Source organism: Dermacentor silvarum, chromosome 1 (assembly GCF_013339745.2).
Source record: "Dermacentor silvarum isolate Dsil-2018 chromosome 1, BIME_Dsil_1.4, whole genome shotgun sequence".
NCBI lineage: Eukaryota > Metazoa > Arthropoda > Arachnida > Ixodida > Ixodidae > Dermacentor > Dermacentor silvarum.
Window position 1 is genome coordinate 122,020,768 of NC_051154.1, and position 20,094 is coordinate 122,040,861.

Here is a 20,094-nt window from a genome sequence, read left to right on the forward strand (position 1 = left end):
AATAAGTGCTGGAGTGATCACATATCAACTTGAGGGAGAAGCACTGTACCAAGTCTTATAGGGTGTCACTCAAGTAGTTAACAGTAAGACGCATGTTATTGGGCCCTACAACCATGATTTTTTGTACAACATGACTCCCGAGAAGCTGGTGTTCGCCCTTGCTCTTCTAGATGCTAGGGCTCCGTGTGTCTCTTTCCCCATATTGTGCATTTCATTACATGTTGTGTCATAAATGTTAATAGGCTTGTCATATATTTCTTCTAGCAAAAGGCATAATTAGTGTGCTTGTTGTCATGAACTTGCTGCAAGCTTAAGTATAGTGATTATGCCTTTTCATCCACTTTAATTTCTTTTCCTTAGTAATTATATGTTTCAATGAAATGCAACAGATAATTTCTCCTGTGCTTTCCTGGCTTCATTGTCCATTTAGCTTCGTGTGGTTGTAGCTAAAAAAACAAAAACAAATTGAGCCCCTCGGTTCCCCTTATTCTTTTTGCCCATTGCATGAAGGATGTGTTATATGTGGTTGTTTTTGTGTTGGGGCCAGCTTCTTTTATAGAAATGAAAGGACATAGTTGTAATCTTTCAGGATGTGCGTAATACGGTGGGAAACATACCCATGGAATGGTATGAGCATTATCCACACATTGGTTATGATTTGGATGGCAAGCCTATCCTCAAACCACCCCGGGGCAATGAACTGGATGAATTTCTGAGGAGGATGGATGATCCAAACTATTGGTGAGTGCCTCACGGGAACTTTTGTGTCTCTCTTTTTTTTCTCTAACTACCTAAAAAGCCAGGCAGTGTTGTAGAGTGTAATCTGCATCCTTTTGCTGTAAAGAACCTTAATTTTGTTTTAACATTGAGAACGGTGTGGAAAACCTTGGCCGGCTTAGCTGAAAATATTTTTTGTTTTGGACAAGGAGCGGTATTTGACAACACTCATCCTTGGTACATTTTCATACTTGCCAAGCTTTGCTAATGATAAAATGGCAGGTTTTTAGCATTCATTTACGATTGTTGTATTGGCAGAAATATTTTATTATTTTTTATTTGCGTATAGTTGAGGAAAACACCAATTTCTAGAAAAGATATAGTACATTTGCTGAGTCATTCCTTATGGCCCATTTTTATGGACCAATGCCGCGTGGGTAGGTACCTATCCACGTGGCAGTGACATGAACTGATAGAACCATGGTTTAACGGCAACTGAATCTTTGGTAGCCATCACTTGAATATTTCGTTAATAAACTTCATAAACATTTGTGCTTGTCTGTGGCCCAGATCATTTTTGATGTGACTATATTGTGCAGAGTGCTTCGTCACAGCATCCCTGCAGAACTACGTCTGTGAATATTTAAGAAACAGTCATCGTATTGAATAATAAAATAATTTTTATATTTGTCAATTCTAAGGTTGGCAGGTCTGCATTTTGTGTTTTGATAAGTTATAAAAGGCTGCCTGATTTAATACCGAAATTTTTTAAGCCCTTCTTGGAAGAAACGTTGGAAATTGGAGCAAATAATTCGATAAAAGGTTATTCCATTGTATTGTTAACTGCAATTTGTTATTGAACCAACTAATGTGATGGCAGCTTTGTATGCAGCGTCATTGTATTGAAGCCTTAGAAACGAAAGGGCATAGATTACAAGTGCTTAACTGAAGAGAAAGACATGCCACATTTACGAACTGTAGCTATGTCTTTGCAGTTCAGTGCCATTCTTCCATTATATTGGTAGAATGCATTTTGCGCTTAAGATTATGTATTTGATAAGGATAGAAAATGTCATCACTGTCACTTTGTCTTATGATTTTTCTTGCACCCCTTATCCAATCTGCAGGTGATCTTGTTTGCACTAATTCAAAATGCCAGACATATGTATAGGCCTTTCTTTTCTGGTTATTTTGACATTACGTATTTTTTGATGGTGTTGCAGGCGAACAGTGAAAGACAAAACCACAGGCCAGAATGTTGTCTTATCTGATGAAGATGTTGACCTTATTCAACGACTTCAGCAAGGACGCTACCCCAGTGCTAGCTATAACCCTTATGAGCCCTTTGAAGACATCTTCTCTCATGAGACTATGATCCATCCTGTCACTAGTCACCCTCCTCAGAAGCGAAGTTTTGTACCCTCAAGGATAGAAAAGCAAATGGTACGAACCTGCTTTCTTACTGCATAGTCTGGCACGTTTATCTGTGCATGTTTAACTTTTCAATTGTCAGACTAGATTACTCAGCTTATTTTGTTGTTCCGTCTCAATAAACCTCAAAGACAGCTAAGTCATGGTCAACTGTGCAAGTTGTTGCTTTTTTTTTCTTCTTCCAACTTTCTTTTGAATTTGCTCTAGCAGTTAACAAATTTATGACATAATGTACAGAAAATTTTTCATATCACGAAGCGCTGTGATCTGTGCTGGAGGAATTTTCGCTGAGCGCTGTGGAGGTTACTCTTAGAAAATCTTTGTTGAGAGATTTAGCAAGTGGTTTTAGTTATATATTTTGGATTGTGCGAATATTAGAAATTTTCTAATAACAAATCGAATAGCGTCCTATTCGCACATGCAAATATTTTTGTAATAGCTTTCAAATACTTAACATGGTTAATTGGACATGGTAAAACCTGAAAGTTTAACAAAAAGTGCCATAAATTTTATTCCGAGCATAGTGGATATAAAGAAGTTACTTAGTAAAGCATGCTGCGTCACACAGAAAGTCAGACTTTTGCGAATGAACTGCCATCATTTGCTCTCAAATTGTTTAGATGTTGCATTCTACAGTGGGTACTTTTTGGTACTAGTATACTGTGTGTCCCAGCTAAAGTCTGCAGGAGAGAACACAGGAGAGAGAGGGAGAACTTATTTGAACACATAGGTGCAGCAACAAGAAATACAGGGTGTCCTAGCTGACGTTAGCCAAGCTGTTCAACGAAAAAAAGAAACATTAAAAAAATATGGTGAAAGACCTACGGTGTTTAGTCATCAGAGGTCTGATGACCATACATTGTAGATTTTAAAGTGGCGTCTTGCACCGGGATTTTGAAATTTTTTATTGTTTTATTTTTCCGTTGAACAGCTTGGCTAGCGTCAGCTAGGACACCCTGTATTTCTTGTTGCTGCACCTATGTGTTCAAATAAGTTCTCCCTCTCTCTCCTGTGTTCTTTTTGAGTTAAATTTGAGTACACTTGATAGCAACATTATTTGACATATAATTGGTTGCACAATCTGCCACGACAAATTCTTTTCACTCTGCCATCGCCACATTCGACATGCATTTACAGTACACAGATGCAAACATGCTCACTTCCATTTTGACCATGCACGACCACGTATGCTCTAAAGCCGGCCCAATTATGCAAACTATGCGTGTATCTGGCCAAAGTTGAACAACATTAACTAAGCAACATGTACTTATATAAATTTTGTTGCAATCTACATTCCTTGTGTGCATATGACATAGCACTGCATCACTGAAATCTGAAATATATCGGAAAAAAAAAAGATGACAAAATGGAGTAACAAAAAATGCCGCAGTGCTTCACATTGTCATGTCAAAGTTGAACTACTAATTCGTAATCAAAGAACACACACTTATATATAAATCTTGTTGCAATGTACATTTGTTACATGCATGCAATGTAGCACTGTATCACAGCATTCTGAAAAAAAGCAATGTGAAAGTACAAAAACAAAATTAAAGTCCCAGTTTTGCCCGAAAGATGAAGCATTGATAGCGATATCAAAATATTAATCAATTACACGAAGTAAGGCTCATAGTTTTATGCCCATACAGTAGACATGCTTTAATTCAACTCCGGTTAATTTGATCCCAACCAGTGCCCATGCATTTCTGTGGACCCAAACTTGCATTATTTCAATTCTAAAATTGGCCTTCACTGGATAATTCAAACTTGGCCAGTGGGCATGCATGCACATGACCCCTGTGGTGATCCCTATAGCGATGCCTTTATTTGGAGCGTCTGTCTTGGCGGAGCTTAGGGGACCACAAGTGCATTGTACGCACATCAAAAATCTCCCGTCGAAAACGGCTATTTACGGCCTGCACTAGGAAAATTTTCAAACAATAACAGTACCTCACAATGTTCTATTAAAGTATTTACCCGATTCTAACGCACCTTTTTGTATTGTGCTTGAGGAGAACAGTTGTACTGCTGGCTTCGACTCTTAACACATTTGAACATACAATTCTAGAATATGATAAAGAAATTGTGCATCAATGTAATCACTCTTTCATGTTTGACACAGGTTTCCAGAATGGTGCATGCTATCAAGATGGGCTGGATCAAGCCACGAGTCAAGCGGCATGACACGGACAGGTTCTCTTTGCTTTGGGACAAAGATGATGAGGTATGTTGCTGCATGCGTCCTTTCCTATACGCGCTCATGTTTCTTTATGATTCATGCTGCATTCATGCAAATATTACTCATGAATATGCCTGATTTATTTTCACTAGCAGCATTATACCGTTCGCTGATTGTTGATTAGCTTTGCTCTATTCCTTATCATTCTGTGAATTACATGTTTTTGCAGGACAAAACAAATGACCGTATGCAGCGCTACATTCCAGCACCGAAGATGAAGCTTCCAGGCCATGAAGAATCGTACAATCCACCTGCTGAGTATTTATTCACAAAGGAAGAGGCAAGGCTTCTGGCTTGGAAAGCCTTTTACTTTTCCTAATTTTAATTGATAAAATAATGCAATTTCGTGCAGCTAATTTGGATTTTCACTACTGCTTCAAACTGCTTATTTGTCAGAGCGATATGTGTTAAGGTCATGCAATGTACGATAGTGCAGTCCACTTATAACAATACCACATATAATGATAAGTCAAGATTTTGGCTTCTGGGCGACCTTTTCCAGCAGACTGAGCTTGACAGTTGCATTGCTAAGTTCCCTTTAAACAAAGAAAACCAAGATGGGGGGGAAAAGCTTGCCTACGTGAGTTTGTATCTGCTGCCATTACCACACAGTGTGTCCCGCCCGCGCTGCCACGAAAAGCATTGCAAGTTGGCGCCACCTGCTTCACATTCGTGCGTCACCCACAACCATGCTCCATATGTGTCCAGAGAAGAGAGAGAGAAAAAAAAAAGCGAGAAGTTTAAAGCGATGTGGTGAAAAGTGAAAAGGCATGGTGGCGCCTGCTCTTTCTACAATATATATATCTCTCTCAGCAAGCGCGGAAAGGCGTCGCTGAAGCAGCCCCAAAGCAGCAGACAGCCCAGTTTGTAGATGATGGCACTGACAAAGTGCATAGCTGTGTCGCTGAAGACGGAGCTGCAAATTTTGCAAGACTCGAGCTTGTGCAGTGGACTATATCAACGATTCTGAAAATTGAGAGCGCCACGATCATGAAGGCTGGAACCAGTGGCCATGCCGATCACTGGAAAAATGGTTAGGGACTCTTTTCCACCATAAACAACTGTTTCAGAAAGGCGGGCTTAGTGCGCCAGCGCAAAACCCCCCATAGTGAAACCAACACGACAGAAGCCACTGACATTACCAAGCTCTGGGAACACGTTGCTACTGATGATGAAACAGGTGGTGCTTCAGTGGAGGAGTTCCTGAGGGCAGATAGTGCTGCCTCATTCTGTAAAGGGATCTCCAACAAGGCTGTCATTGTCGCGACAGACGGCGGCGTTGTGCAATGGAGGCAGTGATGACAAGATTGACCATGGCCTGTTTTTGACTTTGACCACAATGTTCACGCAAAGTCCAGTCTGGTCGATTTAGTCACCTATTGATTTCGCGCACGCTAAAGGATTGCCATGAGTGCTTGGGCAGCAGCTGGACGTGATGCACACTGCAGTTGTAAACCTGAAACTGCCGCGAAAGCAAGTGCAGATTGCTGACTATTTCAGCATGCTTAATGCTTGACGCTCTGGTTAAAGACATAAATAAACATTTTATTTTTCACAGCCTGCTTTCTACAACGTCTATTCTTTAGTGCAAGTGCCAAATTTTGATTCAGAGCTACAAAGGTATGTTCGGAAGCTTTTTTTTTATGGCAGTCCAGATATAGCAATGATCGGTTATAATGATTGGCTTTTTCATTCTTTTTATTATCGTTATAAGTAGACTGCACTGTATTTCCTATTGTTCAAAGCTCAACATAATATTTGCAGAAAAGCATATTAAGACTTGATTTGGAAACATTCAATTGAGTAAACATAAACTGGATTTGTGTCTTTTGTGCAATCACATTTAGCATACCTTCATGCTATTTGAATGGATTTTATAACAAGCAGGCTTTTTAAATCATGTGCTTTGTGTGTTCGCATAAGTATGAAGCTTGCATAGAGAAACCAGACATATGCTAGCTAACTGTGCCTTAATATTTAAGCAGGATTGTGATGCATGTGCACTTTGCCACGCATACATTTTGCCATGTCATGCGGTATTCATGTAAAAAAAGTAAAGGCCAGTCTGTTGTTGCTGTGTACGGACGACTGGCCTTGATCATGATGCTTTTCAATCCCGACATGAATGTCTCAGCCTTGCGTTGTAGAACTCACGACTCCCGAGTTTAGTTATGGGCACGCTTTTTGCCTTGGCATTTGATCTTTGACATGTATTTCCTCCTCCTCCTCTTCCTTAATACAGTATAGACCACTTATAACGTAACCGCTTATAGTGCAGGACCGGATGTAGTATTGTCTTTTCAGACTCCCGTTAATTTTCCCATAGCAGTCCATGTACAGTTAAACCTGGATATAATGAAATTGACAAGTTCCCGAAAAACTTCGTTATAAAGAGGATTTCGTTATATGCAGGTTCGGCACGAAAATTCGAAAAAGAAACGCTTACCGTATTTGCTCGATTCTAACGCACCCTCAATTGTAACACGCACCCGTTTTCCGTTTTCATCGAAGCATTCATCCCTGGAATGTCACACCAGGTACCGAATGCGTGGACGCGTGTCGTTTCGCACAAGCGTGAAGCATCGAAAACGAAGAGTGAGCGTCACGATGGCGTCGTAGCGTCGTATAGTGTTACAGTAGAACCCTGCTGTTACGTTCCCGGGGGCTGCGTTTTACCGGCTGTTACGTCGTTTTCGGCCGGTCCCGCCACAGCTACCATAGAACCCAATGCATTGGTAACTCCACTGTTGTGTCGCAACTGTGGGACCATTCCCGCATCATACGTTGTGAACTGCCACCCCGCGCCCGCCCGAGCGGCCATTTTGACTTTTCATGTCGCTTGGCTTGGTGGCTTGACGATGGCATTGGCCGCCCAAAGTGCCGGGGGCAACAACTATGACGTATTTTCTGTTTCCGTCAGCAAAAGTATGGCCCTTGAGATCCGTATTTGCTATATAAAGATGGTGTCTATGACGTGTTGTGGCCTTAAAATTGGTTTTGGCTCATACATATTCCGTATAAAGTCCAAGGGCGATAACGCAGTCGCCACACGCCGTATGCTGTATGTGCGAGTGAAAACGTGCGAGGGGAGCCGACGACCGTGTCTAAATCTCGCGTGCGCAAGAAAAGCAGGGAGGAAGCGTGCCTTCTTCCGTTGCGCTCGAGGCAACGGCGAGGGATAGCGGGTCGGCATTGTACTGTACTCTGGCATCAACTGCGTACTGCACGGCGGCGCGCGGTCGCGCGGGCCGTATTTTGAAAGCGATCTGCGCTGGGGCAGAGTCTAGCAGTGTAGGTGCGTCGGCGGCTCGTAGCTTTGTGTGTGCTGTGTGTTCTCGGCGCTCGGTATGCGGTGAAGCGATAGACAACAGCACGAAGGTCACTTCGCTCGCTTCTCCAGCAGCGCTTCCACACGCCGCCAGCATTTGACAGCGCGTAACCGCGCTCATCAAGTGTGAAGTGTCACAGCGTGTACCAGCGCGTTGGCAACATCAACTGGAAAAGGAGAGAGTGCCGGCTTGGCGGGCTAGGCCAGCTGCAGCAAGCGGCAGGATCGGGTTTGATTGAAGGGAGGGGGAAAGGTCACGCCCGCGGCGGCAACATCGCCGAGTCAAGGGATGCAGGCCCGCCTCGAACACGCACGCACGCACACGTGCGCTCACTTTGCATTCCGTCGCGGCGGAGAAGGTGTTTCCGATTGCTGCTCGTGCAAAAATTACAAAATTTGGGGTGAAATCTCTAGGTTGTCGCAGGGGAAAATTCGTTATATCGGGGGGGTCTCCCGCTCCCACTTCGTTACGTAGAGGTCTCAAATACATGTGCTTCTATGGAGTAACGGCCGGCGGGGAATAGAAAAACTTCGTTATATCCAGGAAGTTGTTATATGGAGGTTCGTTATAAGCAGGTTTAACTTTATACGCATACCGCTTACAGTGCAGCCGCGTGAGACGAAATACCGGTTATAATGTGGCTACTGCGGGAAAATCTCGCTGACAAGGGCGGTAGCGAGCACGCTTCTCAATGAGGTGCGCCCACCGATGGGAGAGGAGATTGACGAGGGCGATGCGGAGGAGGAGGTGGAGCACGAGTCCAAGGGCGATAAAATCGTCGCCGCGCGCCGTATGTGTGAGTGAAAGTGCGCGACTTCACGGAGAGCGAACGCACAACGGAGAGAAAACGCGACTTCCGTCGCGCGAAAGGCAGTAGGGGTATGGGAGGGAGGGGTGGGCGACGCTGTGCTGTGGCACCAAATGTGTATCTTGCAACCGGGCGCAAGGGGAACTGGCGACGCAATCGCCCACGTGAAAGGAGCAAAGCGGGAAGGCAGCACGGGAGAGAGGGAGGGGGTGGGTGGGGGGGCGGCTTCTCCTCTTCCAACAAATGCGTTTGAACCTGTGCCGGCTGTCGGTGTTGTCGCGTGCACCGTATCTTAGTCATCTTCACACGGCTCTGACCTTTGTATGCGCTATGCTTTCGCCGCTCAGTTTCCGTTGAAGCGATAGACCGCACGAACAAGCTTCAGTCGCTGCGACTGCCGCGTTTCCCCACGCCCGCGTTTTGACACTGGTTGTCTGCGGTCATCGAGTCTATTCATGTTTGCGTGTGCGCGTTGACACTACGCTTGTTAATACAGTTACAGTAAAAGCTCGTTGATACGAATCTCACGGGGTCACGAAAAATATTCGTATTAGCCGAAATTCGTATCGTCAAAACACAATTAAAACTACTGCCGAATCTCGATAATTCGAACTCGAAGGGGCCCGAAAATTTGTTCGAATTAAAAGGACGTATTTTTGAAGTATTCGTGCACCATAGCACAATGCACGAACGGTGCGAGTCGTGAAATATTGCGGCGCGCAAGCGCATAGCAAGCGCGGGCCACGAAACTGCCCACGCCGGCTAACGGTCGCTTCCCGATAACGACAGAAAACGAAGCTTCAGGGAGCGAGCGGGCGGCGCCGGCACACAGGTGCGCGCGGAGACCGTCGAAGGTGAGGGAGGAGGGCAGCAGGGAAGCGGATTTGGCCGCGTCAACTCCGCCGCTTCGGTGGCTCCCCTCGTCCTCCCTCTCAACGCCCTCGTAGCTCTCTCACCTTCGACTCCGTGCGCACATCTCCGTGCGTCCCCGCCGCCGTGCTGGTGCCAGCTTATTTTAGCTGCCCCCTGAAGTTTCGTTTTCTGCCGTTATCGGGAAGCGAGCGTTTGCGGGCGTGGCAGTTTCGTTGGCCCGACTGTGCCTCTGCCGCTGCTGCCGCAGCGTGCAAGGTCAGCATGTGACTAGAAAATAGGGAAGGGTTCACTGCCATTTTATCCGCGTGGCTGAGACGTCGGCACTAGTGTGTGCTAGAATACGGTTGTCTAGAACACTCAAGTCGGCACGTACACGCTTGTTCCGATGCGATGCAGAAACGGCGACCTTGTAATTTGAGAGAGAAGGAAATTTCCGCCGCGGCGAGTGGAAAGCAGGGAGGAAGCACGCCTCCTTCCATTGCGCTCGAGGCACCAGCGAGGGGGGGGGGGGGGGGGATAGCGGGCAGCGTTATGCTCTGGCATCATACTGCACGGCGGCGCGCGGTCCCGCGGGCCCTATCTTGAAAGCGATCTGCGTGGGGGCAGATTCATAGCAGTGTAGGTGCGTCGGCGGCTCGTGGCTTTGTGCGTGCTGCGTGTTCTCGGCGCTCAGTTTGGGTTGAAGCGATAGACAACAGCACCAAAGTCACTTCGCTCGCTTCTGCAGCGGCGCTTAACTGCATGTGTCCGCGCTCATCGAGTGAGATGTGTTCATGTTTGCCTGTGGGCGCTGACACCATGTTTGTTAATTAGTTAATAACCGAATGTTTACAAGTTTATACAGACGATAAAACTACTATTCTTACTTTGTGTAGCTCATCGCAATCGGTACTTCGGCTGTCGGGCGAAACTACTTTTTGTCGCACGTAAGAATTAAAATAATATTGTGTGCAGTTTTGTGCAGTTCAACACTACTCCCATTTCTCAATTTTTCCTGTTTCCTGGCTCTTGCGTTTCCCGGCTCTTACGTTTTTTTTTTTTTTTTTTTTACGGTCCCGTGAAAAACGTAACAGCAAGGTTCTACTGTAGTTCGATTCGCGAATTGAATCTTAAGTATTTGGTTACTCGAATATTCAATATATTCGGCGAGCCTGCTTGGCGGGTAATATGCGAAACACATTTCAGTTCTACTAATCCATTATGGTCTAGCATACAGACTCTAAATACACAGTTTGAATGCCACGAACCTGATAGCACGCACATTTAATTGTGGTTGTGACACAGTCAAACTGTGAAACTACACTAAATCAGCCTTTTGTTTGCGCCGCTCGCACAGGCTGCACCATGTCTCATTTCCTTCACAAGCAAAAGTTGTTGATACTTGAGAGGAATCGGAGACTGCAATTCACAAGCACAAAACGAAAGCGCGCCATTGCGAACCACGAACCCACGCACCACGGCGTGCTGCATCGGCTGCGTTGCGTGGCTGGCACGGGCGGCACTCGCACCACCTCTCGGCCGCAGAGCCAACCAACTCTTACTTTTGCAAACGGGATGGAGGTGGCGCCAGTTTCTCTTCCCTGTTTCCCCCGTGCTCCGCATTGTTGGCCGTTGGCGTCGTTTCGCCGGGCGATTTGAAATCAAGTCCCTCGCTATTGGAAACCAAGCCGACGTGTCCTGCTCCCGAATTTCATCCTTGTTATCTGTGGGAAAACGTCCGACGATCCTGCTCTCAGTCAGGGGCGACATGACTGAATGAACGAAAAGTGCCATTTGGAAACATTTCGTAAAGAACTCGGCACAAGAGGCAATGTGCAAAAGCTGTGAAATGAAACGAACTTTCGAACGCCATCAAGTACGCCGCTGCCACTTACGAACATCTCAAGAACCAGCATTTTTCTTTGCACAGTGTGTTTTTAAAAGACACCGGGAAGCAAGGAAGACCAGACAGTGCACAGCTGCTCATCAAAAGTGCGCTAAGTCGGGCAAGGACCTATCGCAGCGCGAAAGAACAACGATAACCACCATGATTGCCCGAATGCTAGCGCTCGACCTTGAGCCTTACATCTGTGTCAAAAATAGAGGTTTGAAAGAGCTGATAAACCACATGAAGCCTTGTACAAGATACCCAGCCGCACAAAGTTTTCGAGGACAATCATCCCGGAGTTGTACAGAGACACAGTCACGGCTGTCAAGGAGAGAATGCATGCGGACTTCTAGAAAGGCATAGGGTCGATCTTGTTTACAAGTGACATGTGGACGTCGAGGTCTAACCAATGTTACATCAGCCTCACCTGCCACTACTTAACCTCCAACTTCGAGATGAGAAGCTTTGCATTAGACAACCAGAGTGTGACCGCACCGGCCATGCATCCCAGCATTCCTCGTGCGGAGCAGACAAAATGACACAATGGCGGGAGCGTGCAAAAGTGGGTTTGCCGCCACAACTCTGCGCATTAACAAGCATGGTGTCACGCACGCACAAACAAACATGAACACATCTCACTCAATGACCGCGGAAACTTGCTGTCGAAACGCTGGAGTGAGGAAGCGCGGCAGCAGCAACGAGTGAATTAACCTTCGTGCTGCGTCTCGCATCAACAGGAACAGAGCTGCAAAAACACAGTGCATAGCGGACTGTGCCTTCATCGCAGATGGCTTTCAAGATATAGCACCCCGGCAGGTGCGTGCGGCTGCCCGAAGTAGAATGTGCCCCCTCCCTGCCCTCCCGCCGGAGCCTTGCGTGCGGCGGAAGACTGCACTTCCTTTACACTTTCCACCCTTGCACCCGCCGCGGTGGCTCAGTTAGCTAAGGTGTTGCACTGCTGAGCACAAGGTCGCAGGATCGAATCCCGGCTGCGACGGCCGCATTTCAAAGGAGGTGAAATGCAAAAACGCCTGTGTGCTTACGTTGTAGTGCACGTTAAAGAACCCCAGGTGGTCAAAATTAATCCGGAGCTGTCCAGCACGGCGTGCCTCAATCAGAACTGGTTTTGGCACGTAAAACCCCAGAAAGAAGAAGAAGCTTTCCTCCCTTGCGTGCGCAAGATTGAGCCGCGATCGCTGGCTCGCCCTTGAACACTTTAACTCCCACATACAGCATACGAGGCGCAGCGATTATTTTATTGCTCATAGATTTTATACGGAACCTCAAGGCGATGGCAGAAATGTGCCTGGAGTGTCCATATAATTGCTATCGCAATGTAATTGTTGTTTTGGTTATAGTGCGGATTTTCGCGACTCCGGCGACCTATGTTATAAGCGGTCTACACTGTAATGTGTAGTGGCTGCCATGGGTAGACCATCGGACTTCTATTGTGCTTTTTGCGCTTTTGGCAAGAATGGCTGTCTGTCATTTTATTTTCTGCATTTATCCATCTATACCAAGTTGAAAGCTTGTTTTAATCACGCACCCATTTTTCCCTGCCGTTGTACTTATCATGGCTAGAAAGTTGAACATCATAGTGCATGTGTTGCTTATGTGTATGTACAGCCTCCCGCATTTTTAGCTATATTGCACGATAACACTATAATATGGTCGTACGTCATCCTGAAGGGAACATCGCATTAGAAGACTCTTGCACAGGAGAGTGCTTAGTGCACTTGAGAGTACTTCTGCTGGTCTCGCTGATTATCGCCACTTAAAGGCACTAAAATGACACGTGATGGACACTACGCGATATAGCTAAAAATGCAATAGGCTGTACATCCAATCATCAACTCCACTCATTTGATGCATGTACAAAAATTTTCTGTTAAAAAAATTTTGTGTAATCTGAAGTAACACTTACTGAATATGTCGCAATGCTGTAATTTTTTTTTTTTTTTTTTGCAGCATGAATGCGATACTAAATGTTCACGTGAAATAGCAACTGTCTTGAATTACACTCTGTGGCCATCTAAGAAGTCAGTGAACTCGGTGACAACCTCCTCCCACGAAACTTTGCTGCTTCTGCTCTCATTGCCTTCGCTCTCCAAAACATAGTTTCTAAGAGAGAGCAACATTTTCTTAGTGAGAAAGTATCTCACATTTATGCATAGCCACATAGCATGAGCCAAATTGTAAATGTAAGGATGCTTACCTGCTTTTCAACTTCATGGTTTTCACAAACCCGCTGCCACAGGATGCAGTTTGTTGCCGTCCCTAGCCAGTGGCAAAATACAGTGTAGACCACTTATAACATAAGTCGCCAGTGTCGTGAATATCCGCACTATAAGCGGTACCGCACTATATAACCAAAGCAACAATTTTCAAGGCCCGCACATATGCAAAACATGTGCACCTGAGCCGCCACGTGTATGCGACAGTCGAGCAATGCGGCTAGAACGTTTGCATTCAATTTATAGTGGAATCTCGTTAATTCGAACCAAATCACGCGGCGGCGCCTCCGACTGGCACTGCTCAGGCACCGCCATAGAGTAAAAGCTTAGGAGAGACCCCTCAATGTCGCGCGAACAAAACAAAAAAAAAAAAGAAAGAAAAAAAAACGCGGCGGAAATTTCACTCTCTCTGAAATAGCAAGGTCGCCGATTCTGCGCGGCGCCGGAACATGCGTGTACGTGCCGACGTCTCAGCCACGCTACCGTAGCCACGCCTAGGAAATGGCAGTGAACCCTTCCTTCTCCTTTATGCTTCCTCTACTTTCTAGTCAGGTGTTGACCTTGCACCCTGCGGCTACGGCGCAAGGAAGCAGCAGCGCTGTCCCAGGCCGGCTAGCGAAACTGCCCACGCCGGCAAACGCCCGCTTCCCGATAACAGCAGAAAACGAAACTTCGGGGAGCTGGCGGCGGGCGCGCACGGTGACAGTCGAAAGTGAGGGAGCTACGAGGGAGGGCGAGGGGAGCCACCGAAGCAGCGGAGTTGCCGAGGCGAAATCCACTTCCCTGCCGCCCTCCTCCCTCACATTCCACGGTCTCCGCGTGCGCCCTTTGCCGTGCTGTGCCGGCGCCACCTGCTCCCTGAAGTTTCGTTTACTGCCGTTATCGGTGAAACGAGCGTTGGCCGGCGTTGGCAGTTTCGTGGCCGTCGCGCCGTGATATTTCACGACTCGCACTCAAGATTCTGGTTTCAGCCTCACTGGCTGTTCCTTCGCATCATGTGCCCTTCTCCTCCACTTCGTCTCTCTTTCTTCCTCGAGCATTCCTTGGGGCGCCCATTTGAGGGGAGCGTTTGCCATCTCCGCTGACTTCCGTACTCCCAAGCAGCCGCACTGTAACCAGTATTTCGTTTCCCGCAACTGCACTATAAGCGATACGTGTATACATGAAGTGCTATGGGAAAATTAACGGGAGTCTGAAAAGACCGCACTATATCCGGTCCTGCACTATAAACGGTTACGTTATAAGTGGTCTATACTGTATACAGTAAATGTGACAGGTTTTATCAGCTGTTTGTTAACCACCTTATCCAAAATAAAACCACTTGCTTAAACCAGTTGCACAATACACAGGGCTAACAAGTCTCACAATTACTTTGCTAGATACAAGCGCCAACTCAGGAAACAGGAACCACAATCCTTCCGTCCCACCGGCCTCTAGCCAGTGCCATCGGTTCTCTCCTCTTAGCCGTTATCATGACTGCTTTACTACATCATATTTTGAAGTATGCCAGTACAGCCTTACAATCAATATGTACACTGAAAGCATAAATGGTGATGCTTTACATATAAAGCATGTCTGTCTACAATAGCCTATGTCAGCACTCTTCTGTTCTTTTGTTGTACAGTCCTTGAACTCTAAGAACCATTTCTGCTGCTTCGAGAAGTGCTGTTGTACATGAACAAGGCATGGCTTGAATAGCATCAGACATGTTGCCTAAAAGAAGGAAGGAAAATCACATTGAGGCCACCACTTCTAGTGAGGCATTTCCCAAGGGTGGATCATGTTCCTAGGAGTTGCATTTTTATGATGACCTCAGAGTAAATCAATACCTCATATCCTTGTTTTCACTGAACTTGGCAAAAGATGGTAGGATGCACTAGCATGGAAATGCTTTGCATAGTTTCCTGTATAATATTACATGATTGTGTGTAGCAGAGACATGTACAGTTCCTAAATTGCAGCATTTTTTTCCAGGAAGAAAAGTGGCTGGAGCAAGAGCCTGAGGAGCGTCGCCTCAATTTCATTCCTCGTAAATACTCATCCTTGCGGCTCGTGCCTGCCTATGATCGGTTCATCAATGAGCGCTTTGAGCGGTGTCTCGACCTGTACTTGTGTCCACGGCAGCGCAAGATGAGGGTAAGAGGCAGCTCCGTATATCATGAGTGGTACTGTTATATAGAACTCTGCAGTAATCACAAGATAGTTGATGTTACTACTATGCCACCCTGCACTGAGAGGCCAAACTTGCTACATCCTGCCACACTCAGACAAAAGTTATGCAGTTTGCACATAGCCTGTGCAAAATTCCCATTTTATCATCTTTCTAAAATGAAGCCTTCAGATTCCATCTCAGGCAGCCATACATGACCTCACCGTCAGGTCAATGCTTAGTAAAGGGTGGGCTTGCACACTTGAACTTATGAAGAGGAAGTGCCACTGTGGAACGATCAGTGGAATGATCACATGTTTTTTAGGGTGCTGCATAATGTTTCGGTGTTTTGAATGGCCTTCCTTGCCTTGAGATGTGGCTGCGCTCTGCCATGAAGCTCTGCCGTGAAGCAACACCTCAAGGCCAGATTTGCATATAACCCTCACCCTGACTTTACTGTCAAATTTTTTGAATTTTTGGTGCTGGTAATATGCAAAAAAATACGGTACTATGTTGTGGGGTGGAATTGACTTTAGTAAAACAATGTATCCAAAGTATCTGCATTTTGCCTACAGTTATCTGTTGTGGTGTAAGTCATGGCAAATAAAGTATCCAGTCTTTTATGCTTTCTTTATTGTCACATTGTTACGTGACTGATCCTTTTCTTTTTTTCCAATACTTAGACTAAGATAGTAATGATTTTAATCGATACAGTGCACTCACGTAGTATATGTGTATTTATATTTCTGGAACTCAATCATTTGTAATTCCTGCTTTATTGTATTCGTTCTTCCCAGGTGAATGTTGATGCAGAAGATCTTATACCACAGCTTCCTAAGCCAAAGGACCTGCAGCCTTTCCCTAGTGTGCAGTCAATTGTGAGTTTTTTTATTCTTGAAGTCTCTTGCTCCTGAGGATATATTAACTTTATTTCCTTGTGCTTAAGTAAGGTAGTATCAAAGCAAGTCCTTATTTTTGTTGGTTGTTAGAAGCAAGAAAACATAATACGTAGCTAAAAAAATTAATTAAAGTATGGGGTTTTACGTGCCAAAACCACGATCTGATTATGAGGCACGCCGTAGTGGGGGACTCTGGAAATTTGGACCACCTGGGGTTCTTTAACGTGCACCTAAATCTAAGTACACGGGTGTTTTCGCATTTCGCCCCCATAAAAATGCGGCCGCCGTTGCCGGGATTCAATCTCGCGACCTTGTGCTCAGTAGCCCAACACCATAGCCACTGAGCAACCACGGCTGGTATAATACGTAGCTATATTAAAATAGGCATTCCTACTTGACATCACTTAGCAATAGCATTATGCTTAAGGGGCTGTGATTGCGGTTCATCAAGTGAGCGCTGTAACCGAATAAATAGTTCGACTCATTAATCATTTTATTAGTTAGCACCAGAAGTTAAGTCCAGGGACTACAGCTCCAGCATACTAGAATCACATGAGTACTAGGAGTTTAGCATGCACCTTGCAATTAATCCAATACTGTTCCACCTTTCTTTTTAGGTGTATGAGGGGCATACAGACTGTGTTCGAAGTCTATCAGTTGAACCTGTAGGACAGTTCTTTGCGTCAGGTTGGTTAAAAACAATTTTTTTCTTACTCTCCCATGCTGCCCTTTTTCTGTGTGCGTTGGTAACTTTGAAAAATTTATCATTGTAGGGGCAAGCAAGTTTGTTTATTACATGGCATTTATTACATGTGACAGTAATACTATTTATGTGTTGAATTTGCTGCTATGGCTCACCATTTCTGGATCACATCAATGCTGTTTTAACTACTGTAAAAAAAAGTTGTGCACTTAAGCAGAACACACTGTATTTTCCGGTCTATAAGTCGCACCTTTGGATAAGTCACACCCCCCTCAAAACGGGAGTTTTTCTGGGGAAAAAAGAAAACATATATAAGTCGCACCGGCGTATAAGATGTACCTTTTCATTCGGTAAGAGATTAAAAAACATTACAGTGACATTTCACTTCGTGAATGCGGGCCATGTACAAGCGTATCGGAGCCATTCCTAAATAATTGTGATCATAATGATATGGGCACTGCATGTGCATTTCTGCCATCGTGGTCGCTGCGATGTTCCGTATAAAGTCCAAGGGAGATAACATCATCCCCGCGTGCCGTTCTCTATGTGTGAGTGAAAGTGTGCGACGGTGAGCCGAATTGCACACAAGGGAGGAAAGCAGGAGGCAGTGCGGGAGGGAGGGGGGTGGCTCGTACTCTGGCAGCAACTGCGTAGTTTGCGCAGCGCTGAGCGCTCTATCTTGAAAGTGGTCTGCAGATCGGTCGACTCGCGGTCAGCCTGTCGCCGCTTGCGTTGCTGCTCCGTCCTTCTCGCACGGCGCTCGGCAACTCGATTATGAGAGGAGCTGCACACAACTCGTAGCAACTGCCAGAGAAGGTCAACCCAGCACGCTTTGTGTGGCCATAGCATCCAATCTGATTTTGAGGGCAATTTTTCCGGGCGGAAAAAAAAGAAAAGAAAGAAACGTATACAGTCATCATCTGATTTTTCGGACTCCCTAGGGGCCGCGAAAACGTCCGAAAAATCGGGCAGTCCGAAAAAACGAATGCATGCCTTTTACTGCCCCCAAGGGCTCAAATTGCCACAGGCACGTCTGAAATAGCTATGAAGGCCTACCAGTACACTTATTAGGTGCATTGTAGCTCGTACTGTGCTAGAAGGCTGGGGTTGCCCGCGTGTATAATTAGGGAATACATACCGTGTCCTGTAGCAATTGCCCCTTCCCAATCTTGATATGCTTCACTGCAATACTTTGCGTATGCTTCACTGCGTAACTCTGTTTTATTGAGGCGAAGCTGACTTTCGGGAACATGCATTATGCAACACGCCGTGCTTTCAGAGTTTCCAAGACATTGGCGAGGATTACAAAGGCAGAGATAGCGCCATTGCTAACAGTGGGGAATTGTTTCAGTGAAAAACACGATAGTGAACGTCGAAGTAGCTAGGCCTACCATTGCCACAGTGGTTGCTACGGCTGCCAGCGGATCTGCGTGCGTGAGCGCCCGTTCGAGGAGGTGAGATAATAAAAAATGGCAGCGGTGATAGCTTTGATTAATGCCGTTTCGGACGAGTGGTCATGGCAAAAAGTCCTGAAAATTACACGGCGAAGGTTTTTGCATCCGAAATTTCAGACGTTTTTATACATTGACTCTATGGGGTACGTGGTGGTGTCGCGAAGGTGTCTGGATTATCGGGCATGTCCGAAAAATCGGGCGTCCAGAAAATCGGTCGTTGACTGTGTAAGTCCCACTGTTCTATAAGGCGCACTGACAAAAAAATTCAGAAAAAAAACTCGACTTATAAACCGTACTCGTTTTGTACTCGTTTTGTTAGTTTTATAACTCCAGTGACACTTTGAGGTGTTCACATGAATTAGCTGTGATTTTTGCTCTTTGCATTCCCTGCCATCACTGCTTTACTGTTTTGCATGATTGCCTTGGTCAAAGTATTTTCAGCCACTCTCACTTGCTTGACTTTGCTGGTTTATCTTGGTACTATGTGGATGAAAAAAGTAATGATGCTTAACATATTTAAGAATTTGGAGTCTTGTTTTCATGCCAGGTCTTGGCACAGCACTGTTCAAGTCTTGTTCTTCTTGAGTGCCACCACATTCACCACGCTGTCAGTGAGGATTTAACATATAGCAACATTCTTAAAATATCAAAACTAATGCTGGTATCTCTACCCCATTAAGAGCCATATTTACCCCGATTCTAACACGCCCCGAATCTAACATGCACCCAAGTTACGCAGGCTTAAATTAAAAAAGCAAAAGTGCAACTGAATGTAACTTGCACCTAAATGTAACACGTGCTTGATGTAAAAAAGATATATGCATAATATGTCCCCACGTTCGCGATAAAAAACAAAACGTGCAGAATTTACTTTCACAGAAGCCGACAAAAAAAAATATAATTTTAATGAGGTTTCACGATGAACACAGCACGTCGTCATCGCCATTTGCACTTCATTGACCACAGATACCAAGCATACAGGGATGGTATTCTTGAGCGATCATTTTTAGAGATATTACGGTACTAGTATCCCTTTCGCGAGACTCTGCATTGGACTTGTCGAAGTATGCGTCCAACAGCGTTCCTGGCACTGTACGCAGATAGCGAGCTTGGCATAGCACCATAAACGCTGGTGGCCAATTATGCCATCGCACCCGGTGCCAAGTCGTACGAAATCTCGTGAAAGTGATACAGTCAAATCTCGTGAATTCGAACTGCCGGTTTATTCGAACTGACGCTGTGGTCCCGTCAAAGTTATGTGTATTTCAATGGGCAAAAACGCTCGGTAATTCGAACACGAAAGCATTTGCTACGTTTAATTCAAACGTACCGCGGACCGACAATGCTCTTAGCAGCATGCCAAATAACGTGGCAGCGGCTTCGACCAGCAT

At 45.5% G+C, this 20,094-nt stretch overlaps 1 protein-coding gene across 1 annotated transcript in view; it reads left to right on the top strand.

The window, feature by feature from the left end:
- Positions 1-20,094, top strand: part of LOC119435956 (ribosome biogenesis protein bop1-A-like) — a 55,434-nt gene that overhangs the window by 6,041 nt on the left and 29,299 nt on the right. The window contains exons 4-10 of the mRNA XM_037702668.2: positions 590-741; positions 1,941-2,160; positions 4,271-4,372; positions 4,557-4,667; positions 15,473-15,634; positions 16,445-16,525; positions 17,164-17,233. Of these exons, the coding sequence (XP_037558596.1) occupies positions 590-741; positions 1,941-2,160; positions 4,271-4,372; positions 4,557-4,667; positions 15,473-15,634; positions 16,445-16,525; positions 17,164-17,233 (898 nt within the window). The remainder of the gene's footprint in view (positions 1-589; positions 742-1,940; positions 2,161-4,270; positions 4,373-4,556; positions 4,668-15,472; positions 15,635-16,444; positions 16,526-17,163; positions 17,234-20,094) is intronic.